General features: G+C 39.3%; 1 protein-coding gene across 1 annotated transcript in view; it reads left to right on the top strand.

The window, feature by feature from the left end:
• The window catches only part of ENTHD1 (ENTH domain containing 1), a 98,081-nt gene extending 73,243 nt beyond the window's left edge, over positions 1-24,838 (top strand). Inside the window, exons 5-6 of the mRNA XM_060023966.1 lie at positions 11,674-12,072; positions 24,240-24,838. Of these exons, the coding sequence (XP_059879949.1) occupies positions 11,674-12,072; positions 24,240-24,838 (998 nt within the window). The remainder of the gene's footprint in view (positions 1-11,673; positions 12,073-24,239) is intronic.
• The last annotated feature ends 2,443 nt before the right edge of the window (positions 24,839-27,281 follow it).

Raw genomic sequence — 27,281 nt, 5'->3', positions numbered from 1 at the left:
TGGTCTCAGATACCAAGAACCAGGGGGTACAAAGAGCATGCGTCGTGCTTGTGGTCTGTGAATACAGAAATTTCTGGGGAGAAGGGAGAGTACTGGTGTGTTCGGGTTCCAGTCTGCTTCCAGGCAGGGCCATGGTGGGGACTCCCTCGTAATGCCAGCTCTTTAGACTGTCCCAAAATACAGTACCTGTTTATTCGTTTACTGTGGGCCGGATACCATTTCAGACATCTCATATATTCAATTCATGTCAGAATTAAACGTCTGACCCAATTTAGCTTAATATTTTACTCTCCTGGAGTCACCTGTAGGGTTTTATTGTCATTACAAGATTTGGTTGGATGGTCACAAACACTTCAGGCACCTGCCCATCTTGGTCAGCCTAGAGTGTGCCCTGTAGCACGTGGAGACCTTAGCATGCCAGAGACCAGATCCACTTAAACTCTAGCCTAAAAAACAGAAAAATGGACATAGGTAATGATCACCAGCTTCCCGAAGACATTTCCAGCTTCAGTTTTGATAAGGATAATCTACTGAGGGAAATTATAGTTTTTATTATTGTTGGAACCATAACTATGGTGTAGAATTTAATAATGAGCATCCTGTATCTGCCTATTTTATAATCCATTCATTGTGATCCATTTTCGTGGCCTGAAAGTCTTCAGCCGTCCCACTTGAAGATTTTTAAAGAAAAGCACCTTAATTTTAAATGTGTCCATATTTTTCTGTGAGACGCTAAACCATTATCTCAAATTTATATCAAAAGTAGTAAATATACTTCGCATATTTCATAGCTGTATTTTCCAAATATGTTTTCTTATGTTAATACTTGGATATAATATATACTACAGTTAAATATAATGATATACGATAAAAAATTCTCAGAACCTACAACTGTGTGTATATACACCCACACATACACATATGCACACACACATCATAGATCATATAGAGAGTATAGCTATTCACATATGCATACACACACATCATAGATCATATAGAGAGTATAGCTATTCACATATGCATACACACACATCATAGATCATATAGAGAGTATAGCTATTCTAACTGATTATGATTATTTGGGGCTTTATGTATATATTGTAAGGTAAATATAAAGATTTTCATGTCAAACATGTTATTTAACGTTCACATTAAATATCCATTTTAAATTAATGGCCTGTCTACTTTAAACCAATATATTAATGAGCAATTCAAATCACCCCTCCATGTTAATAATTTATAACTCTGGCCTCGTAGCAAAATGGCCTTATTATCTTTTTTTTTTAACATCTTTATTGGAGTATAATTGCTTTACAATGGTGTGTTAGTTTCTGCTTTATAACAAAGTGAATCAGCTATACATATATCCCCATATCTCCTCCCTCTTGCATCTCCCTCCCACCCTCCCTATCCCACCCCTCTAGGGGGACACAAAGCACTGAGCTGATCTCCCTGTGCTATGCGGCTGCTTCCCACTGGCTATCTATTTTACATTTGGTAGTGTATATATGTCAGTGCTACTCTCTCACTTGGTCCCAGCTTACCCTTCCCCCTCTCTGTGTCCTCAAGTCCATTCTCTACGTCTGCGTCTTTATTCCTGTCCTGCCCCTAGGTTCTTCGGAACCATTTTTTTTTTTTAGATTCCATATATATCTGTTAGCATATGGTATTTGTTTTCCTCTTTCTGACTTGCTTCACTCTGTTTGACAGACTCTAGGTCCAGCCACCTCACTACAAATAGCTCAGTTTTCTTTCTTTTTATGGCTGAGTAATATTCCATTGTATATATGCCTTATTATCTTCAGGTCCTATTTCCTTTGGTTAACATAATTACTAAAGTAGAAGCTCCTTCAGTTACAGTTTTAAACTACAGAAGGACGTATTTTGGCATCCACCTCTTGTCATGCATGCCCACTCTCTGCTTTGTAGCTGTAATTGGATACTGTGTATCAGACTAACAGGAGAACTGATCACAGCAATAGCTCTGCTGCAATATAACACCCATTATTAGATTCACAATATAATAGAATATAAAATAATTTGCAGTGATTATAGTACCTGAAACAAGGCAGTGGAATTCTTGAAAAATGAAAAAGTGTTACCAGTATGGGAATGTTCCTATCTGTAGGCAAAGTCTCTCAACTCAGAATTAAATCTGATGTTCTCTTTTAAAAATGATTTCATCATTGTCTCCGAACTAGCAAAAACATTTTCAGTACCTTCGACAGCATAGCTATTTCTCTTTTGTCCTTAGGCTCAAAGCGTGGAGGTGTGTTGGTGGTGGGTTTTTTTTTTTTCCTTGCTTCAGGCATTTCGGTGATAAGTCTGCATTTAAATATGCTGTCTGATGTCTTGCATAGGGAACAAGCTTCTTCCTAAAGATAACTGTCAAGAATATCCAAACCAGCTTTAATATGACTGACATTTCAAGGTCCTATTTTGCATTAATCAAGTATATTAGCAGGTGTAAATCACTGTACAATAAAGAGACGGGGTACAGTCTCATAATTTAATACTGGGCTTCCCATCCAGGAGTCTGCTGGATATATACTTGAGAATAAAGCTTTTTGACATTCAGGTTTAAATTGAAAGAAAATGAGAAACCAGAGAAAGCAAGCCAACCAGATTAGTTCACTCTGTGCTCCTCTCTGCCTTTCCAGTGGAATTCAGAGAAATTCTCTCCCAGAGAAAGCTGGGAGGCCCTCACGAAACAAACCCTTTAGTGTTTACAGAGTATCCATTTATGCGCTTTGTGTTCAAACAAAAAGACATTTTGCTGTTCTCCATCAAATCCCCACAGGTTCTCCTGGGCTTCAGAAAATTCTCCATAAATGCTGTTCATTCTTTATATGAATCCAAGAAAAAATCTACGCCATATCCCTTCCTGGGAGAAGACAAACAGGCACAGATACACAGGCCAGCTTAACTCTGTCCCCCTCTGCAAGGCCCCGCATCCCTAAAGGCAGCCCCAGGGACAAATGGCCTGAACCCAGTCGCTTCACAGTTATGCACCATTACAACAACTGTGGTAAAGAAGTACTTGGTGCAGCTGGTTCTACCACACTCTTTAGTCCTTCTTTTACTCCCCTAAAAAGAGCATTGGTTTAGAATTCAGGAATCTGGGGTTCTAGTCCTACTTCTGCCCTTTAATCATTATGTGATCCTGGCAAGTCACCTAATCTCTGGAAGTCTCAGGTTGTCCTGTGTATCACGAAGGGACTGAATTAGAATGTCCTCTAAGACTTCTCCTGTCCTATAGTCAAGTTTCTTTTAGTGACTAGATCATCCAGATAATGATTCCTTGAACAAACATTTATCAAGTGACTGTTTAGATACTCCACCGGTCAGTTACAGGTTGAACAAGTTGAACAGGATGTGTGCCCTGAGCGGGTGTTCAGCCTCCAGGGGTGCCAGAGCTGTCAACAAGCTCTAACAGGTCGTCAACCACAGATTTGTTTATTGCTGATACCAGAGCTTATTGCCTGCCACATACTAATACGTAATAAATATTTGTCAAATGAATGAATAAAATTTGAAATAATAAGTGAAAATATGAATATTCACATTGTAGTATGCAAAAGCAAAGAAAAGAGGGATTCATTTTAACTTTGAGGATATAGAAAAGACTTTACAAAGGAGGTAGTATTTGAATTGAGTTTAGAAGAGTGAAATCGTTTTTGATAGAGAAGGGTAGGGATGAGGATATTCTGGACTGAGGGAAGAGCATGAGCAAAACCAGAGAGACGTGAAAGTGTATGTCCGCCTAATGGCCATCGCGCTGGAAGCTGGAGTCAGGTATAAAGAGGCACAAGAGCATTTCAGGCAGGAGGAACAGTGTGGGTGAAGACTTGGTGCCTGGAAGGAGCACGGTAAATGTGAAGAACCGGGAGAAGTTAAGCATAGCAGAATCATACGGTTTTAGGAAAAGTAGTACAAAACGAGACGAGAGGTAAATGGGGACTGATTTATGAAGAGCCTTGTAAACCATATTAAATAGTTTGAAGAAGTATTGGAAAGAAAATGATCAGATTTTCAGTTTGGAAATGTCACTCTGGCTGTGCTATGCCGATTGAACTGAGGGGACAGGGCGGGGAGACCTTTTAGAGGCTGTGGGAGCAGCTATGCTCCAAAATAACCTGTGTGACTGGGAGGTTCATGGTCATATTAATAGAGGTAGAACAAACACCCAAGGATGAGGAGGCTGGAGGGTAGTGAGACTGCCCTGTGCAGAGGCATGACTATGTATTTAGGGCTGAAACTCAGCAGAAGTCAGAGCTGAGAATTAAAATGTGTGAATTACTTGCTTACAGGTGATAGATCTCATCCTCCTTTAAGTATGGTAATAGATGACGTCGCCCTGGGGTATTGCAGAGGCAGAAAAGAAAGGGGCCAAGGATAGACTGTCTACATTTTAGAGGAAACAGAGCCAGGGAAGAACATTGAAAAGATTGCTTAGTGAGATGGAGGAGCCAGCAGAGTTCAGCTGAAGCAACCACAGAGGAATGAGTTTCAAGGAGTGTCTTGAGATTTCAATTTCCTTCTTCCTCATCACTCCTGCCTGTCAGTCATGAGGCCCCCTGGCCCTGGCTCCTTCCTTTCCCTCCAGATTTCACTCCTCCCCTCTGCCACACACTTTGCTCTAGTACCACCGAATGGTTTGTATCTGCCCTGCTTTCCCCCGCCCCACGCTGTCTGTAACCTTCATTGCTTTGCTGAGGTTGTCCCATCTACTTGGACACCCTTCCCATCTTTCTCATCTTGGTTGGCTTCTCCTCCTTTCAGCTCGGCTCAAACACTACCTCTTTCAGAAGACTTCCTTGAACCTCTTTGACGTATTTGTACCTCTAAACCTCACACAGTGCCTGAATGTGTAGTTTCGTGGTACTTGTTTTGGTATTAAATTAACCTTAGAATTTGAATTCCTCTGGTCTCCTGGTTGCTTTTCCTTATTTCTATTCTCTCCCAGCCCTAGAGAATTTAATTTAAAGATATAGCAATAATTTACCTAAAGTACTGTATCAGCCCGAATCCAGTAAAGAGACAAAACGGTGTACCAGTTATGGTTCTGGCAGCTTTACTGAAGTATAATTATCATACAATCAATGTAAATATTTAAAGTGTATAATTTGATAAGTTTTGACATATGTATATACCCATGAAATGACAACCACAATCAAGATAATACTCATCATCCCCCAAAGTTTCCTTGTGCCCTTGGCAATCCTTACACCTGCCCTTCCCTGCCTTGCCCCTTCCCTGTTCCTGTGTAATCACCAATCTACTTCCTGTCATTATAGATTTTATGGATTTTCTAGAATTTATATAAATGGATTTATACAGTAGGTGCTTTTTTGTCTGTCTTATTTCACTGTCTGGCCTAATTATTTTGAAGTTGTGTGCATCAATAATTCACTCATTTTTATTGTTGAGTGATATTTCATTGTATGGGTATACCATAATTTGTTTATCCGCTCACCTATTGAGGGACATTTGGGTTGTTTTCAGATTTTGTCTGTCAGAAGTCTTGGGAATTCCCTGGCGGTCCAGTGGTTAAGAATCCACGCTTCCAATGCAGAGGGTGCGGGTTTGATCCCTGGTCGGGGAACTAAGATCCCACGTGCCATGCGGCTCAGCCAGAAAATTAAAACAACAACAACAAAAAAACCCCAACCAACCAAACAGAAAAACATTCATGAAGAAGTCTTTGTGAGGACTTAAACTTTGTTTTCTATTGGCAAATACCTAGGAGTGGAATGCTGCGTCAGCCAAACTGTTTCCCAAAGTAATTGCACCCTCTTACATTCCCACCAGCAATGTGTGTTACTCTAACTAGTGTCCTGTGAATGATGAGGTCTCCCACTGGCTAGTGGATGCGTGAACTCCCCACCCGTGTGAGCTCTGAAGATCACACCTATTGTTCCTTTCAGGAGGCGCGTGCCCGGCTTCAGGTAGCTTCCTCACCTGCCTGCACTGATCAGCAGATCTCCAGAGGTCTCTCTGGTACTCTGCCCTACACACTCCTATCATCTTGGCCTCCACAGATGCCCAGCTCCATCTCCTCAATTTGGATACTACTGCACTCCCCCTGGGTTCCCACTTCCTTCTCTGTGGCCTGGAAACTCTCTCCAGGCAGTACACTGGGAAAATTCTTAGGGCTCACCTTCTTTATTTCTTTCTTTCAGGATTCACTGTCCTGTATTGCCTGAAGTTCACAGTCTGGCAACACTGTTTCATTAATTTTGTCCAGTTTCTCAGTTGTTTTAAGCAGTAGGTTAAATCCAGTCTCTGTTCTATCTTAGCCAGAAGAGGAAGTCTAATCAGCACCAGTTATTTTAACAGAGTTTCTTCTTTGACCTATGGGCATTTGAAGTGTGTTTTTATTTATTTATTTTTTTGGCTGTGCCACACGGCTTGTGGGATCTTAGTTCCTTGACCAGGGATTGAACTCGCACCCTAGGCAGTGAAAGCGTGGAGTCCTAACCACTGGACCACCAGGGAATTCCCTGAAATGTGTTTTTAAATCTCCAAATATTGGGGAGTTTTTTCTGGGTATATTATTGTTTATTTCTAATTCAATTCCACTGGCCAGAGAAGCTAATATAAGATTTCAAGCTTTTAAAGTCTATTGAGATTCGTTTCATGGCTGAGCATATAGTTTATCTTGGTAAACATACCATGTAAACTTGCAAATTTACCAAAAAATGTGTATTCCGCAGTGGTTAGGTGTGGTGCTTTATAGATGTGATTAAGTCAAGATAGTTGATAGTGTTGTTTATGTCTTCTGTATCCTGAGATGTTGTGTATTCTGTCACTTGCTGAGAGAGGGGTATCAAAATTGACAACTGTGATTTGGTTGGATTTGTCTAATTCTCTCTTCAATTTTATCAGTTTTTGCTTCATTTAGTTTGAAACTCTGTTATACATCTACATACACATATTATGTTTATATCTTCCAGATGATGGACTCTTTTGTCATTGTGAACTGTCCCTTTTATTCTCTAATAATACTCTTTGTCTTGAAGCCTGTTTTATCTGATCTTAATATAGCCACTCAGCTTTTTAATGCTTATTGTTACATGGTATGTCTTTTAAAATCCTTTTACTTTCAATTTACTTGTGACTTTGTTTTTAAACTGTGTCTCTTGTATATGGCATATAATTGGATCTTGTTTTTTATCCAGTCTGGAAAATATGACTGAAAAAAACACTGGTATGGTTGGATTTAGGTCTACTATTTTATTTTCTGCTTTCCCGTCTGTGTTTTGTTCCTCTTTTCTTTCCTTACTGCCTTCTTTTGGGCTAATTCAATACTTTTTAGAATTCAATTTTAATTTATCAATTGGATTTTTAGTTATACCTCTTTGTATTAATTTTAGTGGTTTCTCTAGGGATTAATTTATATATCCTGAACCTTGTGCAGTCCCATTGCATCACCACTTCGCATAAAATGTAAGAATCTTGCAACAATATAGGTCTAATTTACTACCCCATCATTTATGCCATAATTGTAGTATAAATTATATTTACATTTGTTGTACTACTTCACACTGTGTTATAATTTTTTAAAGTCACATATATTTTAAAGAAATTAAGAGAAAAAATAATATTCTATATTTACCTTAATATTTCCCATTTCTAGCACTCCTTATCCTTCTCAAAGATCCAGCTTCCCATCTGGTATAATAATTTTTCTTCAACCTGAAGTACTTCCTTTAGCATTTCTTGTTATAAAGGCCTGCTGGCCATTAATTCTCTTAGTTTTTGTTCATCTGAATATGTTTTTATTTTGCCTTCAATTTTAAAGGACATTATTTTTTTTTTTTTTTTTTTTTTTTTTTTGCGGTACACGGGCCTCTCACTGTTGTGGCCTCTCCCATTGCGGGGCACAGGCTCCGGACGCGCAGGCTCAGCGGCCATGGCTCACGGGCCCAGCCGCTCCACGGCATGTGGGATCTTCCCGGACCGGGGCACGAACCCGTGTCCCCTGCATCGGCAGGCGGACTCTCAACCGCTGCGCCACCAGGGAAGCCCTAAAGGACATTATTGCTGAATATAGAATTCTGCATTGACAGTTTTCGTTTCCTCTCAGCACAATATATATGTGTGTATGTGTGTGTATGTGTGTGTGTGTGTGTGTATATATATATATATAAAATAATCTGGTAATTAATACAGTTTATTGACTTTTGCCCTTTTTTGTTTTACCTTTCCTACTCCCTGACTTGTGCTCTTGGGATCACCAGCCAAATCAACTACGTGCATCTAAGTCTTTTTTTCAGAGTCTGCTTTTGGGGGAACCCAAACTGAAACATGTTCAATTTACGTTATGTAAATCTGTATACAAATATACAAACACTTTCTTTTTTTTCCATGAAAAAGACCATTTGCTAAACAAATGTATTCTTTATATTCACTCATTTATTGAGAAGCTGCAGTCTCCTATACATTGTGAAATTGAACTGGTAACTTGTATTATTAGTTATTTTTATGTCTTTGGCACTTAGTGTGTATATGCATGCAAGTATGTATATATATGCTTTCCTTCTACCTATCTACTTATCTATCTCAATAAAATACACACTTGCTCTTAAGTTCATTGACAATTAGAACTATGACTTCTTCTTAAGTATGTCTCTAAAATCTAATAGAGTTCAGTGCAAACAGTAGGTGCTCAACAAGCGTTTCCTGATTGATCATTCTTATTTTTAGGCTTCACATACACTATGCATTGTTATACACAAAGTCAACATATAAAATTGATATTAGATAATTTACAAATTAAGGAATTATTAAAGTTAACAAATATTTGCACACCTCCTATAGGCAAAAGCATGGTGGAGGCTGTGAAGTCAGAATGCAGGAACATAATATGGTGTGTGATAGGGTCTATACAGCAAAGAATTCAGTGAAAAAATGAGTTTACAGAAATGAATACTATTTCATAGAAGGGAAGGATTAGGATTGAGTGATAGACATGACTGGAAATAGCTTCCAGAAATAGTAATTATTTGAGAAGGACCTTGAGGAATAGGTAGGATTTAAATAGACAGAGAACGGGGAGGGTGTTCCAGTGTTGGAGTACAGGGTAAGAAATCAATGGTAATAAAGCTAAAGAAAGATGAAATAACACGGAGAATGAGGATAAAGGGACCTGAATGAACATGGGGTGTGTGAGTAACCAAGAGAATGGCCTGACTGAGGGTTAGTTTCCTATTGAGTAACGATAGAAAATAAGCAATGAAGGGCCTTTAAACCCAAGGCTTGTAGACTGTCACTAAAACAAGAGGGAATTTTTGCAGGACTTTTTTAACGTGAACTATAAATAACTAAAGTAGAGATTGAATTGAAGAGGATCAGTTTGGCATGTTGCACAGAAAGAGCAAGGATGAAACACGGCTGATGGCATAGAAACCCAGTACAACTTGCTGTCTAGAACCTTCAGGCCTCTTTAGCTTTCCGCTTAAGTGAAGATTTTTCTCTTTTAGGTAATCTGTGCATTTAAAATCATTATTTTCCATTTGTCATCATGCTTTCTCTTTTAGATCATAGTATTTTATTCATTTTAAAAGGTTATCAGTTTTTTAAAAAGTCTAAGTAACCAGAAGATTGCATTCTGTTCTTTCTGGACTATTGAGAAAGGGGGCTGATAGAAACATAATGACTCCAGTCCGGTTTTTTTCGTTGAATTTTAATATTTTTTTTTTGTTCTTTTGTAATTTTAAACTTTTGTACTAAACTTTAAAATTATAGTTATACAGATGACTTTATACATCCCAATTCTGAGATTTAGATGGAGTGTTATTATGAATATTGTCATCAGAAAGTCATTGTCACTCTGAATTATCTTAGTTTACATATTGCTAAATTTCAAGATGCTTTCATTACTTATAGAAAGACTTTCCTCCTAAGAAAAATTAAAGCCAATGGAAAATATTTAACTAAAATTCACTTTTTAGGAATGCTTTTATGTCAATCTGGTGATGTACCCATGCACTTTGGGATACCATTGATCTCGTATTCTACTAAGAATATATTAATTTTTTAAAGAACGTTTATCAGCTAGGTATATAACTTGATCATATGCACATCAGGAATATTTTAGAAGTTATTAAGTAGTTAAACTATATTCAATTTAAAAAACAAAGGCATTACCTTTTTTTATTCTTGTGCTTCAGTTTGGCTTTTCACTCAACAAGCACTTATCAAACACATCCTATGGGAATGGCACTGTTGTGTGCTGCGGTACAAAGAAAACTCCTAGTAAGGTCTCCTCAAGGAGCCTGTTTTCAGGTAGGCAGCCAGACTTGTAGTTAACAAGATGAAGTGTTACAACTGCTCACAGGGCTCCAAACAGGATATGGTAAGATAAACAATAGTAGGATTAGGCGAGGAAAAAAAATCAGGGCAAGCTTTATAGAGAAGGTGAGAGTTGAATTGAGTTTTAAAAGATGAAAACGTTTGGAGATGAGAGGTCTGGGAAAAAATGGAATTCCTGATAGAGGTAATGATTTAGGTTTCTTGAACTGTCTGATTCTGTGGTGAACTAGCAGCACTTTTGCCCAGGTTAGCCTCCAACTGTGGATGAAAATGGAAAGGAAGGTTAGAGTCAAAGAGAATTTGTTTTTCTTTATAATAACTCAGAGCCTGCACGTGATGATAATAAGCATCTCACTGCACACTGTGAGGTATGTTGTGATGCACATTGTGATATGTAAACACGTGATAGCAACTTACTTAATTCCTGTTGCCTCCTCTCTTTTGGGAGCTCAAATGAGACAGTCTTCCTCTTGCCCTCTCTCAGTTTTCTTTCTTTCCATATCCAATTTCAGATGAAACTATCTGAGAGCAAGTCCCTAGCACTGACAGTGTTGATAACAATTTGCATCTAGAAACTTGGACCAGGCTCATAATTCATATTCAGTAATATTTCCATATCAGACCCACCCTAAATTCCAGATCCTCTCCATTCTTTCAATTCCTTCAATTTGTAATAAATATTATTTGTCTGTTGTATTCCAGGTACTTTGTCTGTTATATTCTAGGTACTTTGGTAATATTAATGAATAAAAGGGACAAAGATCCCTGACCTGATGGAACTTACATTTTAGTAATCATCACAACTGCTCTGGAAAATTGCTTTTTTTCTCCCACAGAGATTTATCATGAAAATTAGGTTGCTATCTAAGAGAGTGATTTTCTTTTACGGGCTTTGTATAGACACTGGGGTGGGAAGACATTTTTTATTTCTGGGGAAAAAGGCTTTTTTGTAGCTGGGGGTTCTGTAAGGCTAGACCAGTATGATGTGGCATATTTTCTCTAGTTTATCTTGTAAGAGATGAAGGTTTGAAGGCACTAAAAATATAGTGGTTTCAGAGACAGATAAGTGGGTGAAGGGAGAAATATTTAAAGACAAGTTATTTGAAGCTTTCCTTGACTTGGCTTCAGTGAGGAGAAAGAGAGAGAAGACAGCCACCAAATGACTAGTGCATCAATTATAGCTTGGGTATACTTTATACAGACAGAATAGAAACATAGTAAGAAAGTAGAAACGACTAAATAGGAGAGAATTCTGTTATGGCATAAAAAAATCCAATTATTAAAAATGCAGTAAATTTGAAATAGAGTATTTTCAGTTTTATTTTTTGTTTACAGTTCTTATTTGTTACTTCACAGATGCTGTGCCTGTTCCCTCAGAAGAAAGCCCATCTCTGCAGACAAGTGTGAGTTTCGACAAGAAATCAGACAGTACCATTACAAATACTGTAATAGAAAACCCTCTGCAAATGTCTCTAGAAAAGCAGCCAGCTGCAAAAAGTTTTGAAACATTGACAACTTTACCAGCATTTTGGCCATCTAGCAAAGAAGAGTTCATCAACCCTAATTTAAGGATATCAAAGTCGGATTCTACTTTCTATAACCAGGGCTCTGTGGAGACACTCTCTGTCTCTCCCTCATTCAAAACACTTGACCCAGTGAAACAGACTGTAATAATCAGTAAGGACCATCAGAAACGAACAGAATCCGGCCTGGTTCAGATGGAGGATGAAAACCTCAAGACCTTAACCACATGGGGTGAGTCTACAAAAGACCTCTTTTGAAGTACTCTTCTTTTACTTTTCTCTGCTTTCTGTCTCCTGTTTTTGTTCCCTCGTTTTACTCTACATCCGTTGGTATTAAGAGACGAACTTGAGCTGGGGAAGTCCCCTTTTATTAAAGGGCTAATAGCAGTTCATCTTTGTGGATTACAAGTGCTTGATTGAAGCACACGTTCTGAACAGTTTTGATGCAGAACAAATTAGAAAGAACTAGCATTAAAGAAGAGCTTCCTGTTAAACATTTAGGCTAGTTATTAAAAAACTATATGAAAAAAATCGTTTAGTATGTATATCAGTATGTACACACACACACACACACACACACACACACACACACACACACACACACGGGAACACATGCATATGTGTGTGTGTGTTTTCCCTTTTTTAAAAGAGTTGTGTACTGATTCCAAAAACAGATGGAGAATCTCTTCCTTTTCTGTCTTACAAAACATTAAGAGGGTTGCAGTATTCTTCAGACTGGATTATAAAGGATAAAGCCAGTTGAGATTCCAGGTCGTTGGCCATCAGATATTAAATCCTACATTTTTATAATTTCTTCTGTAAAGTTAATTAGTAAAAGAATAACTTGTTTGCTGGTGCATTTTTCAAAGACTAAGTAGTTTGTTCTTATATATGATAATGCTAATTAACTCATATAAATATAAAGTTTTTAATATAAATCTTATAAACTGCCTCAAATTCAGGTCACAAGTACAATATAAATACAGACAATGGAAGCCAAAATGTTGAGGTTAAAGAAATTTATCTTGGTGCTAGTAAGGCCAGTGAATAACAAAAGACTCTTCTTACTGCTCTTTCCAGAATGTTTTGAATTGAGTAGCCTAAAAATAAGACTAATTCTTAGTTTTGTCACCAGATCAACTTTTCTGCTGAGACTGCTGATGGAGAACCCAGTTAGTACTGGTTATGATGGCCGTGCTAGTTTATGTGCATGGCTGTCCCTGGGAAGTTATTTTGATTCATTTCTTTCACAAATACCACAAAAAGAAAATTGAAAATAAATTTTGGTCACTGCTTGTGTATCAAGTACATTTAATTATAAAAATTAGCAAGAAGTTCCTCTAAAACCAGTTAACAAGGAAGACTTCTTCTCCTACTTAAAATGAAGTAGATAACATTAGTCTAATCCTCCGCCAAAAATGCTGGTTAAAGCTGGAAAACTATTAGAAGTCATCGTAAAACAACCAAGGTAGAAAACACATGATGGGTCAGGATCCTAGGAAAAAGGATTGTGATATTGTGATATAATAAGAAATATATATTTGGTCTTCATCACTGATTCCTGGCACAGAGCTCCTGAAACCCTTGTAATTTCCTGAGTGATAGGAGAGAGAGGAGCATCTTTTGTTATTCATAATAAGCCCTTTCAAGCCCACCCCTGACCTGTGGGGAGAGGAGAGGGGGTGGATGCTGAGTTAATCATCAGGGGACAGTGATTTGGTCAGTCATGCCTCCGTATTGGAACTTCTATAAAAACCCTAAACAACGGGGTTTAGAGTGCTTCCTGGTTGGGGAACACATAAAGGTTCTGGGAGGATGGCACACCTGGAGAAGACACGGCAGCTCTGTGCCCCTATCCCATACCTTGCCCTATGCATTTCTTCCATTTGGCTGTTTCCTTATAAACCAGTAATAGTAAGTAAAGCATGTTCCTGAGTTTTGCGAGCCATTCTAGCAAATTATCAAACCCAAGGAGGGGACCATGGGATCCTTCAACTTATAGTCAACAGATCAGGAATAGAGGAGGCCTGAATTTGCAATTGGCATCTGAAATGGGGGGCAGTCTTGAGGGTTTAAGCCCTTAATCTCTGGGGTCTGCACTAACTCTGGGTAGTTAGTGTCAGAATTGAATTAAATTGTAGGACACCCAATTGGGTGTCCACAGAGCACAGGAGAAATCCTTCGTGTGGAAAGCCCACACGTTTGGTGTCAGAAGTGATGTGAGAAGAGTAGGAAACTCACCACATTTAGTTGGTCCCACCTTCACCTCAGTTTTCCCTGCTTACATCATTTGCTTATTAGCAGAGCAGGATGATAGAAGCTGAGGGAAAATTAGAGGCCTGGGCTTTCCACAGTCTCACTGAGCTTGGGAGGTAGGGTTGGAGTTTTGGACTTCCAAGGTGTCAGGGACTCAAGGGGCCAATATTCCAGAGGGGAGGGAATCACAGAGAAAAAGTCCATAAGTCTTTGTGTAATTTCTTACTGTTACATTTGCCTGCTGCTAAACTGCTCATGTTCTGGATAAGATGCCAAGAAACGAAATGGGAAGCAGCCAACCCGTTCAGCCAACCTAAATGGGAAGAGGCTGACGAGCTAATCAGAGATTCTCATAATCTTGTGGCACTGAGACAGAGGTTGGAGTTCAGGATATGCCAGATTGCAGGGGCTCTGGTAAATACTCTGTGCTTTCAGCTGGGCTCTCTAACAGGCTACACCCTAAGCATCAGAAGTACACTCTAGGAGTAAGGACAAGCCAGAAATAGAACAGCCCTCCCAAATGCTGAAACCGAACTTCAACTACAGCAAAGTGTCTGGAAGACAATGAAATCCTTTCTTGAGAGCTGCTACAATTTTTCATGCATAATGTTTGGCATTCAACAAAAAATTACCAGGCATACCAGGAAATGACCAAATGACCAGAAATACAGGAGAAAACAGACAACAGAAAGAGACTCACAAATAATTGAGATCCTGAAGTTATAAGATAGGTACTTTAAAATAATTATGATTAATATAATCAAGAAAACAGAGGAAAAGATGGGGATTTCATCAGAATAGAATACTACTCTCTATAAAAAAAAGAATCAAGTGAATTCATGAATTCCAAAGCTGAAAAATATAGTAACTGAAATTAATACCTTGAGGGTACTTACTGTTCAGTGCACATGGCCTGAGATGTCAAAAGAGAGAGTTCAGCACTGGCAGAGAAGCTGAAAATTTATGAGGGAAACCCTGAAAGGGAGGGAGACTCAGATGGAGTCTCAGATTCCATTTATAAACTCTGCCCAAATCCTTGACTGACTGCTAAACTGTATGTGTAAGGGAAGACCCCAGTGACTCGTTGAAAAAAAAAAGAACACTGGAAATTATAAATATGTGGGTAAATATAAAATACTATATATTTTTTTAATTCTAATTTGAAAAGTAACATACAACTCTTTAAAGCAAAAAATTTTAATACTGTATTTTGGGTTTTAAAACTTATGTAAATGTAATTACATCACAGCATAGCACAAAGAATGGCTGAATTGCATAGTTGTTAATGGCACAGGTTCTGGAGTCAGACTGCCTGGGTTCATAATCTCAGCTCAACCACTAATTGTGTGACCTTAGGCAAGGCCCTTGACCTCTCTGCATGTCAGTATCTCCATCTATAGGACAGAAGTCATGATGGCACTGCCACATGGAACACAGAGGCCGTTATAGGAAAGGATTCGAGGTGAGAGAAAGGAGACAAGAGCCGGTGGGTGAGGTAGGGGGAGAGATCCCAAGATGGAGCATGATGTGGGGAAGGCAGACAAGAATCCAGACCAGAAGGAGAGTCCCCTCATGCTGCGGGCCTGTAAGGAAAGAGGAGAAAGGCTGTACCAGATGTGAGGGAAGGGTTTTGTTGTTTTTAATAATTTAGATGCGTTGAGCCTTCGTGGGCCACACTCTATGTGCCATGGCCTCAGTATCTTATTGTCTGAGGTCACCTACCAAGCCCGAGGGTTTGGAGTGGCAAAAGGGCTGTGAGGAGGCTGGAGATGTAGAACAGCCCATCTAGAGAGTGGAGGAGGGAGCTGATAAGACACTGAGAAGACGGAGGAGGCGTAATTTGTAGTCCAGATTTGCAGCCGCCTGTGCTTTTCTCCTGTAGTGCTGAGCATCCCAGGGATAGGAACGAAGAGGGTAGATATTTAAATTGAAATAGGATTAGGACAGGGATTGGGGAGCTGCAGCCTCTTGGTCCACAGCCTGTTTTTGTAAATAAAGTTTTATTGGAAAACAGCCACACTACTCAGCTCGCATATTGTCTTTGGCTGCTTTTGTGCTACATCAGCAGAGCTGAGTAGTTCAAACAGAGACTGTATGTACCACAAAGCCTATAAGATTTACTCTCTGGTCCTTTATATAAAAGGTTTGCTGCCTCCTGAATTAGGAATTAGTAGCAGGTAAGGCAGAAGATGCGTTGGCAAGGGGGTAGCTAGAAAATGGCTGAAGTGATGGATCCTGGGATTCTAGACTGGACAAGAAAGGAGCCAGAACTGGGAGGCACTGATAGACAGAAAATAGAAGGATCGTTGCATCTATTGTCTCGATGAGGCCAAAGTGTAGTTGTATTAAAAGGAATGTAAAAGGAATCTAAAAGGCTGGAAGTAATTGAGAAGAAAAGTAATCTTGGAAAACAAGATTTCAGAGTAGGGCAGTTGTCAGTGATGATATATTCTAGGGAGTACTCAGAGGAATGGCTGAAGGTCATTGTGATTGAGGAATTCAAGAAATGATGAGGCTAGGATGGATGGCTAGTCTCAGATGATGGAGGATAAAGAAGATAGTACCTATTTCCTGGTTTTCTTTTAAGAAATATTTGTTTACATGAAGGCTCCAGGTCTGATGTTATAAACTCTTTGGAGATAATGAGCTGGGCAAATTAAAAAATACTTGCACACTCGTATTTTAGCAGTTCGCAAATATCAGGGAGGCTGTTGAGGCAGCCACCTAATACACTTCAGTGTCTTTACTGAATGAGAGGGATGGATTTGCTGCAGCGACCTCCTTTGACCCTTTGATGATAAATAACTGTTCCTAGAACAGCCCATTCCTTCTGCTCCTCTGTTTATTTGGAGCTCAGACTATTGTTTTAGGTCGTTAGTTTATCATGCACGCTAAAAAGGAAGCAGGAGCTAGTAAGTACTTAGAAGCCAGGTCTGGTGGCAGGCAGCTTTCATTATCGTCTCATAAACCACAGTTAGGGTAAGTGTGTTAGACGCATTGGATTTTACTTTCTAATTTGTGGGAGGAAAAGAAAAATCTATACATTCTCATGTTGGGATAGTTGTGAGCATTCTCACTGGCTTCGTCCTTTCTTTCTGTCTCATCGGTTCCGTTTTCTTACTCTGAATTTCAGCAGTAGTTGTTCTTTGTAGATGTGTTTCAGTTCACCTTTGCTGGGGAAAGAAACCAAACATGACACACACACAAAAGACTCATTAACCATACCTTTTTCTTTTGGGCTATAAAAGCCTTCAGAGCTAGAACAATTAACAATTTCCCTAACAAATGGGGAAAATGATAGAAAACAGTTCTGCAGACCATCTCAGCTAACTCTGAGCTACTGGTCAGGCTGATTCAGAAGCACCGTGCAGAGCAGAGCATTGAAGGGAGAGGGGAGTCTTAGCACCTGCCGGGGAAGTCACAGCACACATGCTCCCTGTACGCCAGACACAGCCCGACAATGCTTCCAGCTCTGCAGCCCGTGCCTGCTTTTGTACAGACAAAAAGACACACTGATTTGATTTTTTTAATTTAGTGAACCAAACTTATACTTCATAGGTAAGTGAGTAAACTCACCTTTAATCCAGTAATCCAATTTTCCTAATACAAATGTAGCGTAAGTGATTTATAATCACTTATAATGAGGCAGACTTATTAGCATTTCTCTATGTTACTCCTAAATCTGGTTCTTTTGTGTAGCTTATTTATAGTAATGGCATTAAAAATAAAATTTGAAATATTACATTAAAAAAATTGAGATCTAATTCATGTACCATAAAATGCACCGTTTTAAAATGGACAATTTAGTGGTTTTCAGTATATTCTTAGAGTTGTACAGCCATCACTACTGATTCCAGAACGTTTCCATGACCCTCAAAAGTCCTGTACAGGGACTTCCCTGGCGGCGCAGTGGTTAAGAATCACCTGCCAAGGCAGGGCACATGGGTTTGAGCCCTGGTCCGGGAATACCCCACATGCCACGGAGCAACTAAGCCCGTGCGCCACAACTCCTGACCCTGCGCTCTAGAGCCCGCAAGCCACAGCTACTGAACCCTCATGCCACAACTACTGAAGCCCGCGTGCCTAGAGCCCATACCGCAACAAGAGAGGCCACCGTGATGAGAAGCCTGCACACCGCAACAAAGAGTAGCCCCTGCTCGCCGCAACTAGAGAAAGCCTGCGAGCAGCAACGAAGACCCAACACAGCCAAAAACTCAATCAATCAATTAATTAATTAATTAAAAAAAAAAAGTCCTGTACACATGAGCGGTCACTCCCAGTCCCCCTCACCCCAGCCCCTGGCAACCACTATCTACTTTCTGTCTCTCTGGATTTGTCTATTCTGGACATTTCATATGATGGAGTCATGCAATATGTGGCCTTCTGTGACTGATTTCTTTCACTGAGCATCATGTTTTCAAGGTTTATCCATGTTGTAACAAATCAGTACTTCATTCCTTTTTATGGCTGAATAATATTCCAATGTATAGATAAACACATTTTATTTATCCCTTCATCAGTTGATGGACATTTGAGTTGTTTCCACTTTTTTGGCTGTTACGAAGATTTTTGTAAATGTCTCATTTTTTTAACCATAGAACAAAATCAGAATAGTTTAATTCACGTGTGTAGGTAACTTGACAGCCATTATATATCAGTGAGGAAGACTGAAAGAGATGAATTGGAGAATGAAAAAAAAAAATCCCTCTGTTGTACAGTGAACTGTTTAGTTGACCAAAGACCTGCTGCTAGCAGAAAAATTTCCATTTACTGCTAAAGAGAGTTTTTAAATATTTCCAGAAGTGTATTTGTCATTTTACTTTTGCAGCCCAGTACTTCCAAATGCTTTTTAAGTTTAAAATTGTAATATGATAATTAACAGACCCAATGTTATTCGTGAGTATAAAAAGTTAGAGATAACACATCAGCATTTGGAATAATTTTGTCAGTGCTATATTCAAGTGAGTGCAGCATTCATTAGCATGCATGTATCACACAGTGAGATTTTTATAACCAGCCATTTACAGCAGCTTATTTGCAATATTCTCTGCATTTCAGCTCTGGGGGGTGGACTGTATGAAGAGGATGCTTGTGAACAAATAACCTCCTTAGTGAGCCAGAGAAGGGTCACTAAACAGGCAGGGAGATGCACCCTGAAGCGCAGTGTGCAGTGTCTGGTACAGCTGCAGCGTGTTTGGAAACAAAAGTAAATTGGCCTGCAGCAATTAGAGATGAAGTGGCTTTTTATGAGCAAAAGGATCCTGTAGCCTATGAATCAAAGCTGCAGAACTGTAAACAGTGAGAAGCTATTTACTCAGCAGTTGTAGCTACGAAGCAGAAGAAAGGTGGGCATACAGTAAAAAGCAGTGATTCTCAAACCTGAGCATGCAACAGAAACGCAGGTTTGTTAAAACTCCTGAGCCCAACCTACCCTCGCAAGTGTCTGATTCAGTTGGTCCGGGGTGGGGCCCAAGAAGTTCATCTCTAACAAATAACCAGGTGATGTTGCTGCTGCTCCTGGTTCAGGAATCACACTCTGAGAAACGCTACACATAAAGTGGAATACCAGATACTCATCACGTCATACACGTGTGACTATCATAACTGTGTTGTCTTAAATATATAACATTATATTAATATTTGACTCAAATATTATTTTCTTCCTGGCCTTCTTAAATGTTCCTTATGAAATCATTCTTCCTGACCAGAGTGAATTATTTCTAGAATAGTTTCTTAGTACTCTTAATATATGTGTTTTGGGTCCTAGAATCTTAGAATCTCACCAAGGATATATAGTTCTGTCACATGATGTGTTGATCTTGCCTGAAACATTCCTGCCAAATGGTCATTCAGGCTGTGCATGAGCTCCATGAGTACCAAGAAACTCACCACTTCCCAAAGCAGCTCATTTCATGTGTGGAAAACCATGACTATTAAAAAGTTGTTTTTTTTAAATTGGGCTGAAATCTCTTTTCCTATTACTTTCACCTGTTAACCCCAGTTCCAACTTGTGCACAATATGAGAAAAGGGAGATAAATATTACTAAGATGTTGTGACTATTTTCCCATAACCAAATATAGCCTCTTACCCTTTGTCCTCCTATCCCTTTTTGAATAAAGATGTGCATATCCATCAACCATTCCTTATGTATCTTTATATAAGGAATGGTTGTCATATTCCCTCATCATCCTGGTTGCCTGCCTTCTCAATTTTATATCCAGAATTTAACATAATTCTCTAATACTGTAAAAATAATTATAATATAGTAGAATGGTGTGGACTTAGAGCTTAGTGGGTTAGATTATATGGTTTAACATCAGAGACTAGAATTTGAGTCTCATCTCTGCCCCTTTTTAGTCCTGTGATCTTGGGAAAGTTTATTTGCCTCTTTGAGATACCTTTGCCTCATGTTTTAAATGGGGTTATAGGGACTTCGCTGGTGGTGCAGTGGTTAAGCATCCGCCTGCCAATGCAGGGGACACAGGTTCAAGCCCTGGTCCGGGAAGATCCCACATGCCACGGAGCAGCTGAGCCCGTGCGCCACAATTGCCGAGCCTGCACTCTGGAGTCTGAGAGCCACTACTACTGAGCCCACGTGCCACAACTCCTGAAGCCTGCACGCCTGGAGCCCATGCTCTGCAACAAGAGAAGCCACCGCAATGAGAAGCCCGTGCACTGCAGCGAGGAGTGGCCCCCGCTCACCGCAACTAGAGAAAGCCCGTGTGCAGCGTGCAGCAACGAAGACCCAACACGCCAAAAATAAATTTATTTAAAAATAAAATAAAATAAATGGGGCTTCCCTGGTGGCGCAGTAGTTGAGAGTCCACCTGCCGATGCAGGGGATGTGAGTTCGTGTCCCCGTCCGGGAGGATGCCACATGCCACGGAGCGGCTGGGCCCGTGAGCCATGGCCACTGAGCCTGCACGTCTGGAGCCTGTGCTCCGCAGCGGGAGAGGCCACAGCAGTGAGAGGCCCGCGTACTGCAAAAAATAAAAATAATAAATAAATAAATAAAAATAAAATCAATGGGGTTATAAAGCCTACTCCACATGTTGTTATTGGAGTGTGGTGCTGAATAAAGAGAATTAGAAAATAGTTATTTGAAAAGCAATTTAAATCCTTAGACTTTTCCTCCGTGCCAAACAGATGAACAGTTGCCCTGAATATTCACGCACTCTCACAACCTCTGGCAGAAGTCTGGAGGTTTGTTTTCTGGAGAAGGTGGGTGGAGGGTCTCTGAAATGAGAGATGCTAGGTAGAGTTGAGCGTGCAGGTCCTATAACAAACACTACAGGATTAAGTGACCACATGCAAACCAAATGCTGAATGCTGAGAACCCCATCTCCTTTCCCTGCTAGACTCCCAGCACACTGAGAGCCAGATCTTTACCTTCTAGGCAGGAGAGAGAAACTGTTCTCACAAGAACCTATAACCCTCAGGGGAAAGAACCAAAGATACTGACATTAGTCGTTCCCCAACAGATGACCCACTGAAATGACTATACACTGAAGCTCAGTGTTGACCAGTCTCACACTTACACTCAGAGCTTCCAATCAACTTTGTAATTTTTCACTCTTAATCATAAGCAGACAGCAAGGTGTTCCAGACATCTGAAAGAAACTTCTAACGTGGAACATTGAAACAAGGGATAAGAGAATATGTGGCACCCATGAAACAAAAACAGGGTGGTACAAAAAGAATTTCTGAGAACCCCCAAATAATAGCTCTTGGAAATTAAAAATATAATAGCAGAAATTGACAACTCAGTGGTAGGATTGAAAGCTAAAGTTGACAAAACTCTCTGAGGAAGTAGAGCACAAAGACAAATGTAGGGAAGATGGGAGACAAGATTAGAGGACTAGTCCAGGAGACCTAACACCCGGACTAGTTAGAGGTTCAGAAAAAGAACACAGAGAAAACAGAGAGGAGAAAATAAATTATTAAAGCAGTAAAGAAAAGTTTCTAAAGCTGAAGGAAATGAGTTCCTGATTAAAAGTCAGTTGACTTTCAGTTGACCTCAATGAAGTCACCCTTGGGGCACACAGAGAAGCTTCCAAACACGGTGGACAAAGAGGAAATTCCATGAAACTTCAGAGATAAAACCGTTACATATAGTTATGTACAATGAATGGAGTGACTCCCACTCCAGAGCAGCAACACTGGAAGCAAGAAGACGGTGGAATTCTGCCTTCACAATTCTGAAAGAAAGGATTTCTGGCCCAGAATTTTATGCCTAACCAAATATCATTAAGCCTAAAAGTAGAACACAGACATTTTCAGACACGCGAGTTCTCAAAATTTTACTTCTTGCGCATCCTTTTTCAGTGAACTAATGGAGAACGTGCTACTCCAGCACGAGAGTAGACCAAGAAAAAGAGAAAGACCTGGGATATAGAAAACAGGAGGATGGCGAAGGGACATGTCAGATGACAGCTGTGAGTGGAGCTCAGAGTGTCGCTGTGTGACTCAGAACACAGATATGCTGAGGCTTTCGTCATTGGCATGCCCATTACCACATACCCTCTTTTTAATCCAAGGATAGAATGTCTGGATAGGCCTGACCTAGAGTCCCAAGTGTGCTTGTCCTGTCTTGACCGTGTGTGCGTGAAGTTCCTACTTTCCTTTTTGTGTCCTGCTGCTGCATCAGCTGAGAATACTCATTTCACCCCCCAAAAGTTTTGTGATGGGAATTCTTTCCTGAGAACTGGAGATAGGCCTCAGAGAGCTTTGAAGCAGAAAACAGAAGCTGCCTGCCCTGGCCACGTGTTCTACAGGAGGTCCAGTTTGGTTTAGAGGGACATGAATATGTAAAATAAAATTACTATAGAAAGATAAGTGCTAAATGGTAAGCATTAATTCCCCTTTTCTATGACTTATAGTGAATACATTTGTTTTGTTTTGTTTTTTAAGTAACAAGCACAGAGTTAGTTACAAAGACTTCAGCACTGGAATTTGCCAATTTTTACCACCTAAGACATAAGTGAATGTAAATAGACATTCCAAGGAGACAAGAAAAAGTTCTGTGCCAAGAAAGTTTGGAAAACACTTGAATAAATTACAGGTGGCCCTGGAACAACATGGGTTTGAACTGCATGGGTCTACTTACACATGATTTTTTTCAATAAGCATGTAGTACAGTACCACAGGATCTGAGGTTGATTGAACCTGCTGATTCAGAACCTCGGGTATGGAGGGCCAACTGTAAAGTTATACAGGGATTTTCAAATGTGCAGAGGGCCAGCGCCCCTAACCCCCATGTTGTTCAAGGGCCAGCTGTACTGTCCATTTCTCAGAACCTTAAATATGCTAACGGACATTGTTAATCCCCTAACGGGAGGCACAGTATGCAATTGGCTAGTCTTGACCTTGAAGCCCTGTTCTCACAAAACATCTTTTTACATCTTAAGGAACACAGTGTTCCCCAGAACAGTTTGGGAAATAATGATTTGGAGTGAAGTGTGAAAGAAGAGATTTAATATGATTTTGCCTGAAGGGAAGTTTAAAACGTTATCAGATTTTTAATTTTATGGAAAATAGGCTTAGAATGCTTTTGATTTTACTTACAGTTTCTTGGTGGAAAAAAAAAAATTATATACATGTGCTGAAGTGTCCTGGATCTCAGATGGGTTGGACTCAGTCTTGACTATATTTGACCATTAAGAGAAAAAGATTAGTTTTATAACTGTGGGGTACTTGTAGTTGGTTGTTCATTTTGCCATAATATTTTCTGTCAAAAAAAAAAAAATGAAGGAATCTAAGTTACAGGTTTCTCACACTTTCTACTTTAAATGTCAACTTAAAATGCTGGCAGTGAGTAGAATACCGTGTAATACTTTACTTTTCTGCTGTCTCTGATAAGTGTAGTGTAAAAATATATTGGGCAACGTTTGAGAGTCAAGATGAATATTGATATTCCTATTTTAGTTTCATTTCCGTGGAATTATTGACACATAAACACAGCTTCAGATTTTCTCTATTTCTTGCTTTGGGTTTATTTGGGCTTATTATGACTATTTAACATATAAAATTCTAAGTAATTTATTTAAGTTGAGACCAGATAGGATTTTACATTGTAAAATTATTTTAGCTATTACTGTCATTTGTATGTTGCCTAATCTTTGTCTGTCATTTATACATTTTAGTTTCAACTGCCTCTAAGGGGGCATCCTCCTTTTCTACTTTATCCGTGTCATCTCCTGATTCAGCCTCTCCAAAGAAGTCTGTTCATCTCTCACCCCCAATTTTGGCCGGACCTTCCTTCTGGAGTTTGTCCCATCAACAATCTTCGCCTGCCTCTGTTAAAGATAAGACAGCCAGGGTTCATCACCCTTTTGCTCCTAGGGGCCCACTGTCCTCTGATGAAGAGGAAAATGACCACCTCAACCTACTGGAAATTCTTCCAGACAACTCTGATTCTGCCAAAAAGAAGACAAGTCCTATTTCTAGCAGTAATTGGGTAGCATTTTCCACCCAAAATGTAGACCATTTCACCTCTATGTCCTGTTCTAGTTTTCAGGCAACCAAAGACCTGCCTAGGGAGCCTGAAACAAATGATTCCACTAACGTTCTTCTAAGGGAGGTGAAAAATGCAATAGTTAAATTACATGAAGATCTGAGCATGGTGATACAAGAACTTAATGTCATCAATAACCATCTGGTAAGCATGAGTGGGAATAGTCCCCAAATAAACAAGTCTCTGCAGTCTCCCCAGTATTCTGAGGGGTGCTCACATCGAGTCTAACAATCTCAATAGCCATTTTTTTATAGAACTCATGTGGTGTCACTTCCCAAGGACTAAGAAATTAACCTTTTATAGTTTCTCATTACTATGGCAAAAATATGTTGTTGGTTTGATTTTTCCTTGTCAGGTTTATTAAACAAGTATATTTCAAACCAATAAATTCATTTGGGTGGTTTTATTTTTTACAGAGAGAAAGAATCACCTTTGATAATATTTTCAGATTTAGATATTAGTTCATTTGAAACTGAAGAGAATTTCATTCTTCCACGATCTGTACTTTACCTCAAAATACATTGAGGACTAGTGAAAGTTGTGGTCAGACTTCAAACTGCAAATGACTGTTCCAGAGCTTTTGGATAAATTGGTAGTAAGAAGCCCTTCATTTTCCATCTGTATGGAGATTCATTGTTAACAAACCTTTGCCTTGATTTAGAAGAACTGAGTCTGGAGTGTACATTTCACATGTTCTAATGTCAAGTTTCAGGTTCTGCAAACCAAGGGCCAGAAATCTTTCCCTTCTTGCAGATGCCACTGTTGGTTGAGAGTTAAGTTGAGACAAGTAGGACATGGAACAGGTGGTTTGTTGTTGTTGTTGTTAATGTATATTGCAAAGTGAATTTAAATGTGTACTCTTTTTCTTGTATTTTGGAAAATAAATTTGGTGTTTTTCATCTTACATGTATCTTTTAAATTCTTTAAGACTGCCTTTCAAGTAGAAATGTCTCAATTATTTATAGGGAAAATGCTCTGGTTTTGGGATTACAGACCGTTGTTTCTCAATCCTGCTGCAGATTAGAGTTACCAGAGGACTTCCCTGGCAGTCCAGTGGTTAAGACTGCGTGCTTCCACTGCAGGGCGAGTGGCCAGGGAACTAAGATTCCTCATGCCAAGCAGTGCAGCCAAAAAGAAAATAGAAAAAAAAAAAATGGTAGAGTCACCAGAGAAGCTTTCGTTTCATTTCATATTTATTTGAAAGAATAGTGTAAAGGGCTCCATGTACCTGTCACTCAGTTTCAACAATTACTAACCAAAGGGCAAAATAATATCTGATAATTTTGAAGAAGTATGAGACATTTAAAAAGTATTCTAATGCCCTGGGTGCCACTCCCAAATCAAAACTGATTTTCATCATGCAAACTCGGTTAGGATCTAGAGGGGACTGTTAGTGCAGGGACATGGGATGAGACAGGTAAGCCAATCAGAAGGCTGTTGAAGTTAGCCAGGTAAGAGCTGATGTGGCTCAAACCAGGGTGAGCATAGTAAAGGAAAGTGAGAAGTGATTCGTTTAGGGATTTGCTGATAGGTTGTATAAAATATATGAGAGAAAGAGAGGAGTCAAAGATGAACACAAGGTATTGGACTAAGCAACTAAAATTCAGGATGAAGTTGCCATCAACTGAGATGAGGAAAGTTGAAGACAGAAAAAAAATTGAGGCATCCATTTTGTTAAATATCAGATATCTATTAGATAACCAATTAAAGATATCAAGTAAACAGTTGGATATGAGAGTGAGTTTGAGAGACAGGTCTAGATTGGAATGGAGGCTGAGAGTTAGTAGTTGATTTTTATTGAGAGCTATGAGACTGGATGAAATCACCAAAGGAGTCAGTGTGAAAGTGGAAAAGAGTTGAAGGCCTGAGCCCTGGGGCATTCTAACATGAGATCAGGAAGAAGTTGGGGAACCAATGAAGGAGCTGAGAAAGAGCCACCACTGAAGTAAGAACAAAAAAAATACAGTGTGTAGTATTTGGAATCCAAGAGGGTTTTTCTATTCTTGGCTCTTTTGTCTTCTGTATGCATTACAGAATCATCTTGTCAAGTTCTTTCCAAAGCCCTATTAGATTTTGAACAAAGTTACATTAAGTCTATTAATCAATTTGGGGGAATTTTTAAAAACTTAATCTTCTAATCCATGAACATGTTATATCTCTATGTCCATATAAATGTTCTCCTAATGTTTTTCGATAGGCTCATTATTTCCCCCACATAGGGCTTCTATTTCTTTTTTAAAGACCTAATTCTTTGTTCTTGACACTTTTATGCTATTGTAAGTGCTACCATTTGGCTAATTTACCATTTTTAAATTTTAGAATAGAATAGTTCATAAAAATGTTCAGTGTACAGTTGTACATTGCACATCCATATAGCCTTTATTCAGATTCACCAGTTTTTAACATGTTGCCATGTTTGCTTTATCTCCCTCTGCTGCTAAACACATGTATGTCTGTATACACATTATGTAGGTAGACACACACAAAAACATGTTTTGCTGAGCCCTTTGAAAGTAAGTTTCAGATATCATGACACTTTACAACAGAATCCTTCAGCATACCTATTGCATGAATCAGGGTAATTATTTCCCAACCTACCTTCCAGTTAACTAATTCTCTCTTCAGCTATGTCTAATCTGTTGTTAAATCTTCCCATCGGATTTTTAATTGA

This window comes from Delphinus delphis, chromosome 11 (assembly GCF_949987515.2).
Source record: "Delphinus delphis chromosome 11, mDelDel1.2, whole genome shotgun sequence".
NCBI lineage: Eukaryota > Metazoa > Chordata > Mammalia > Artiodactyla > Delphinidae > Delphinus > Delphinus delphis.
The sequence above is the reverse complement of the archived record's forward strand: the minus strand, read 5'-3'. Positions and strand labels throughout refer to the sequence as shown.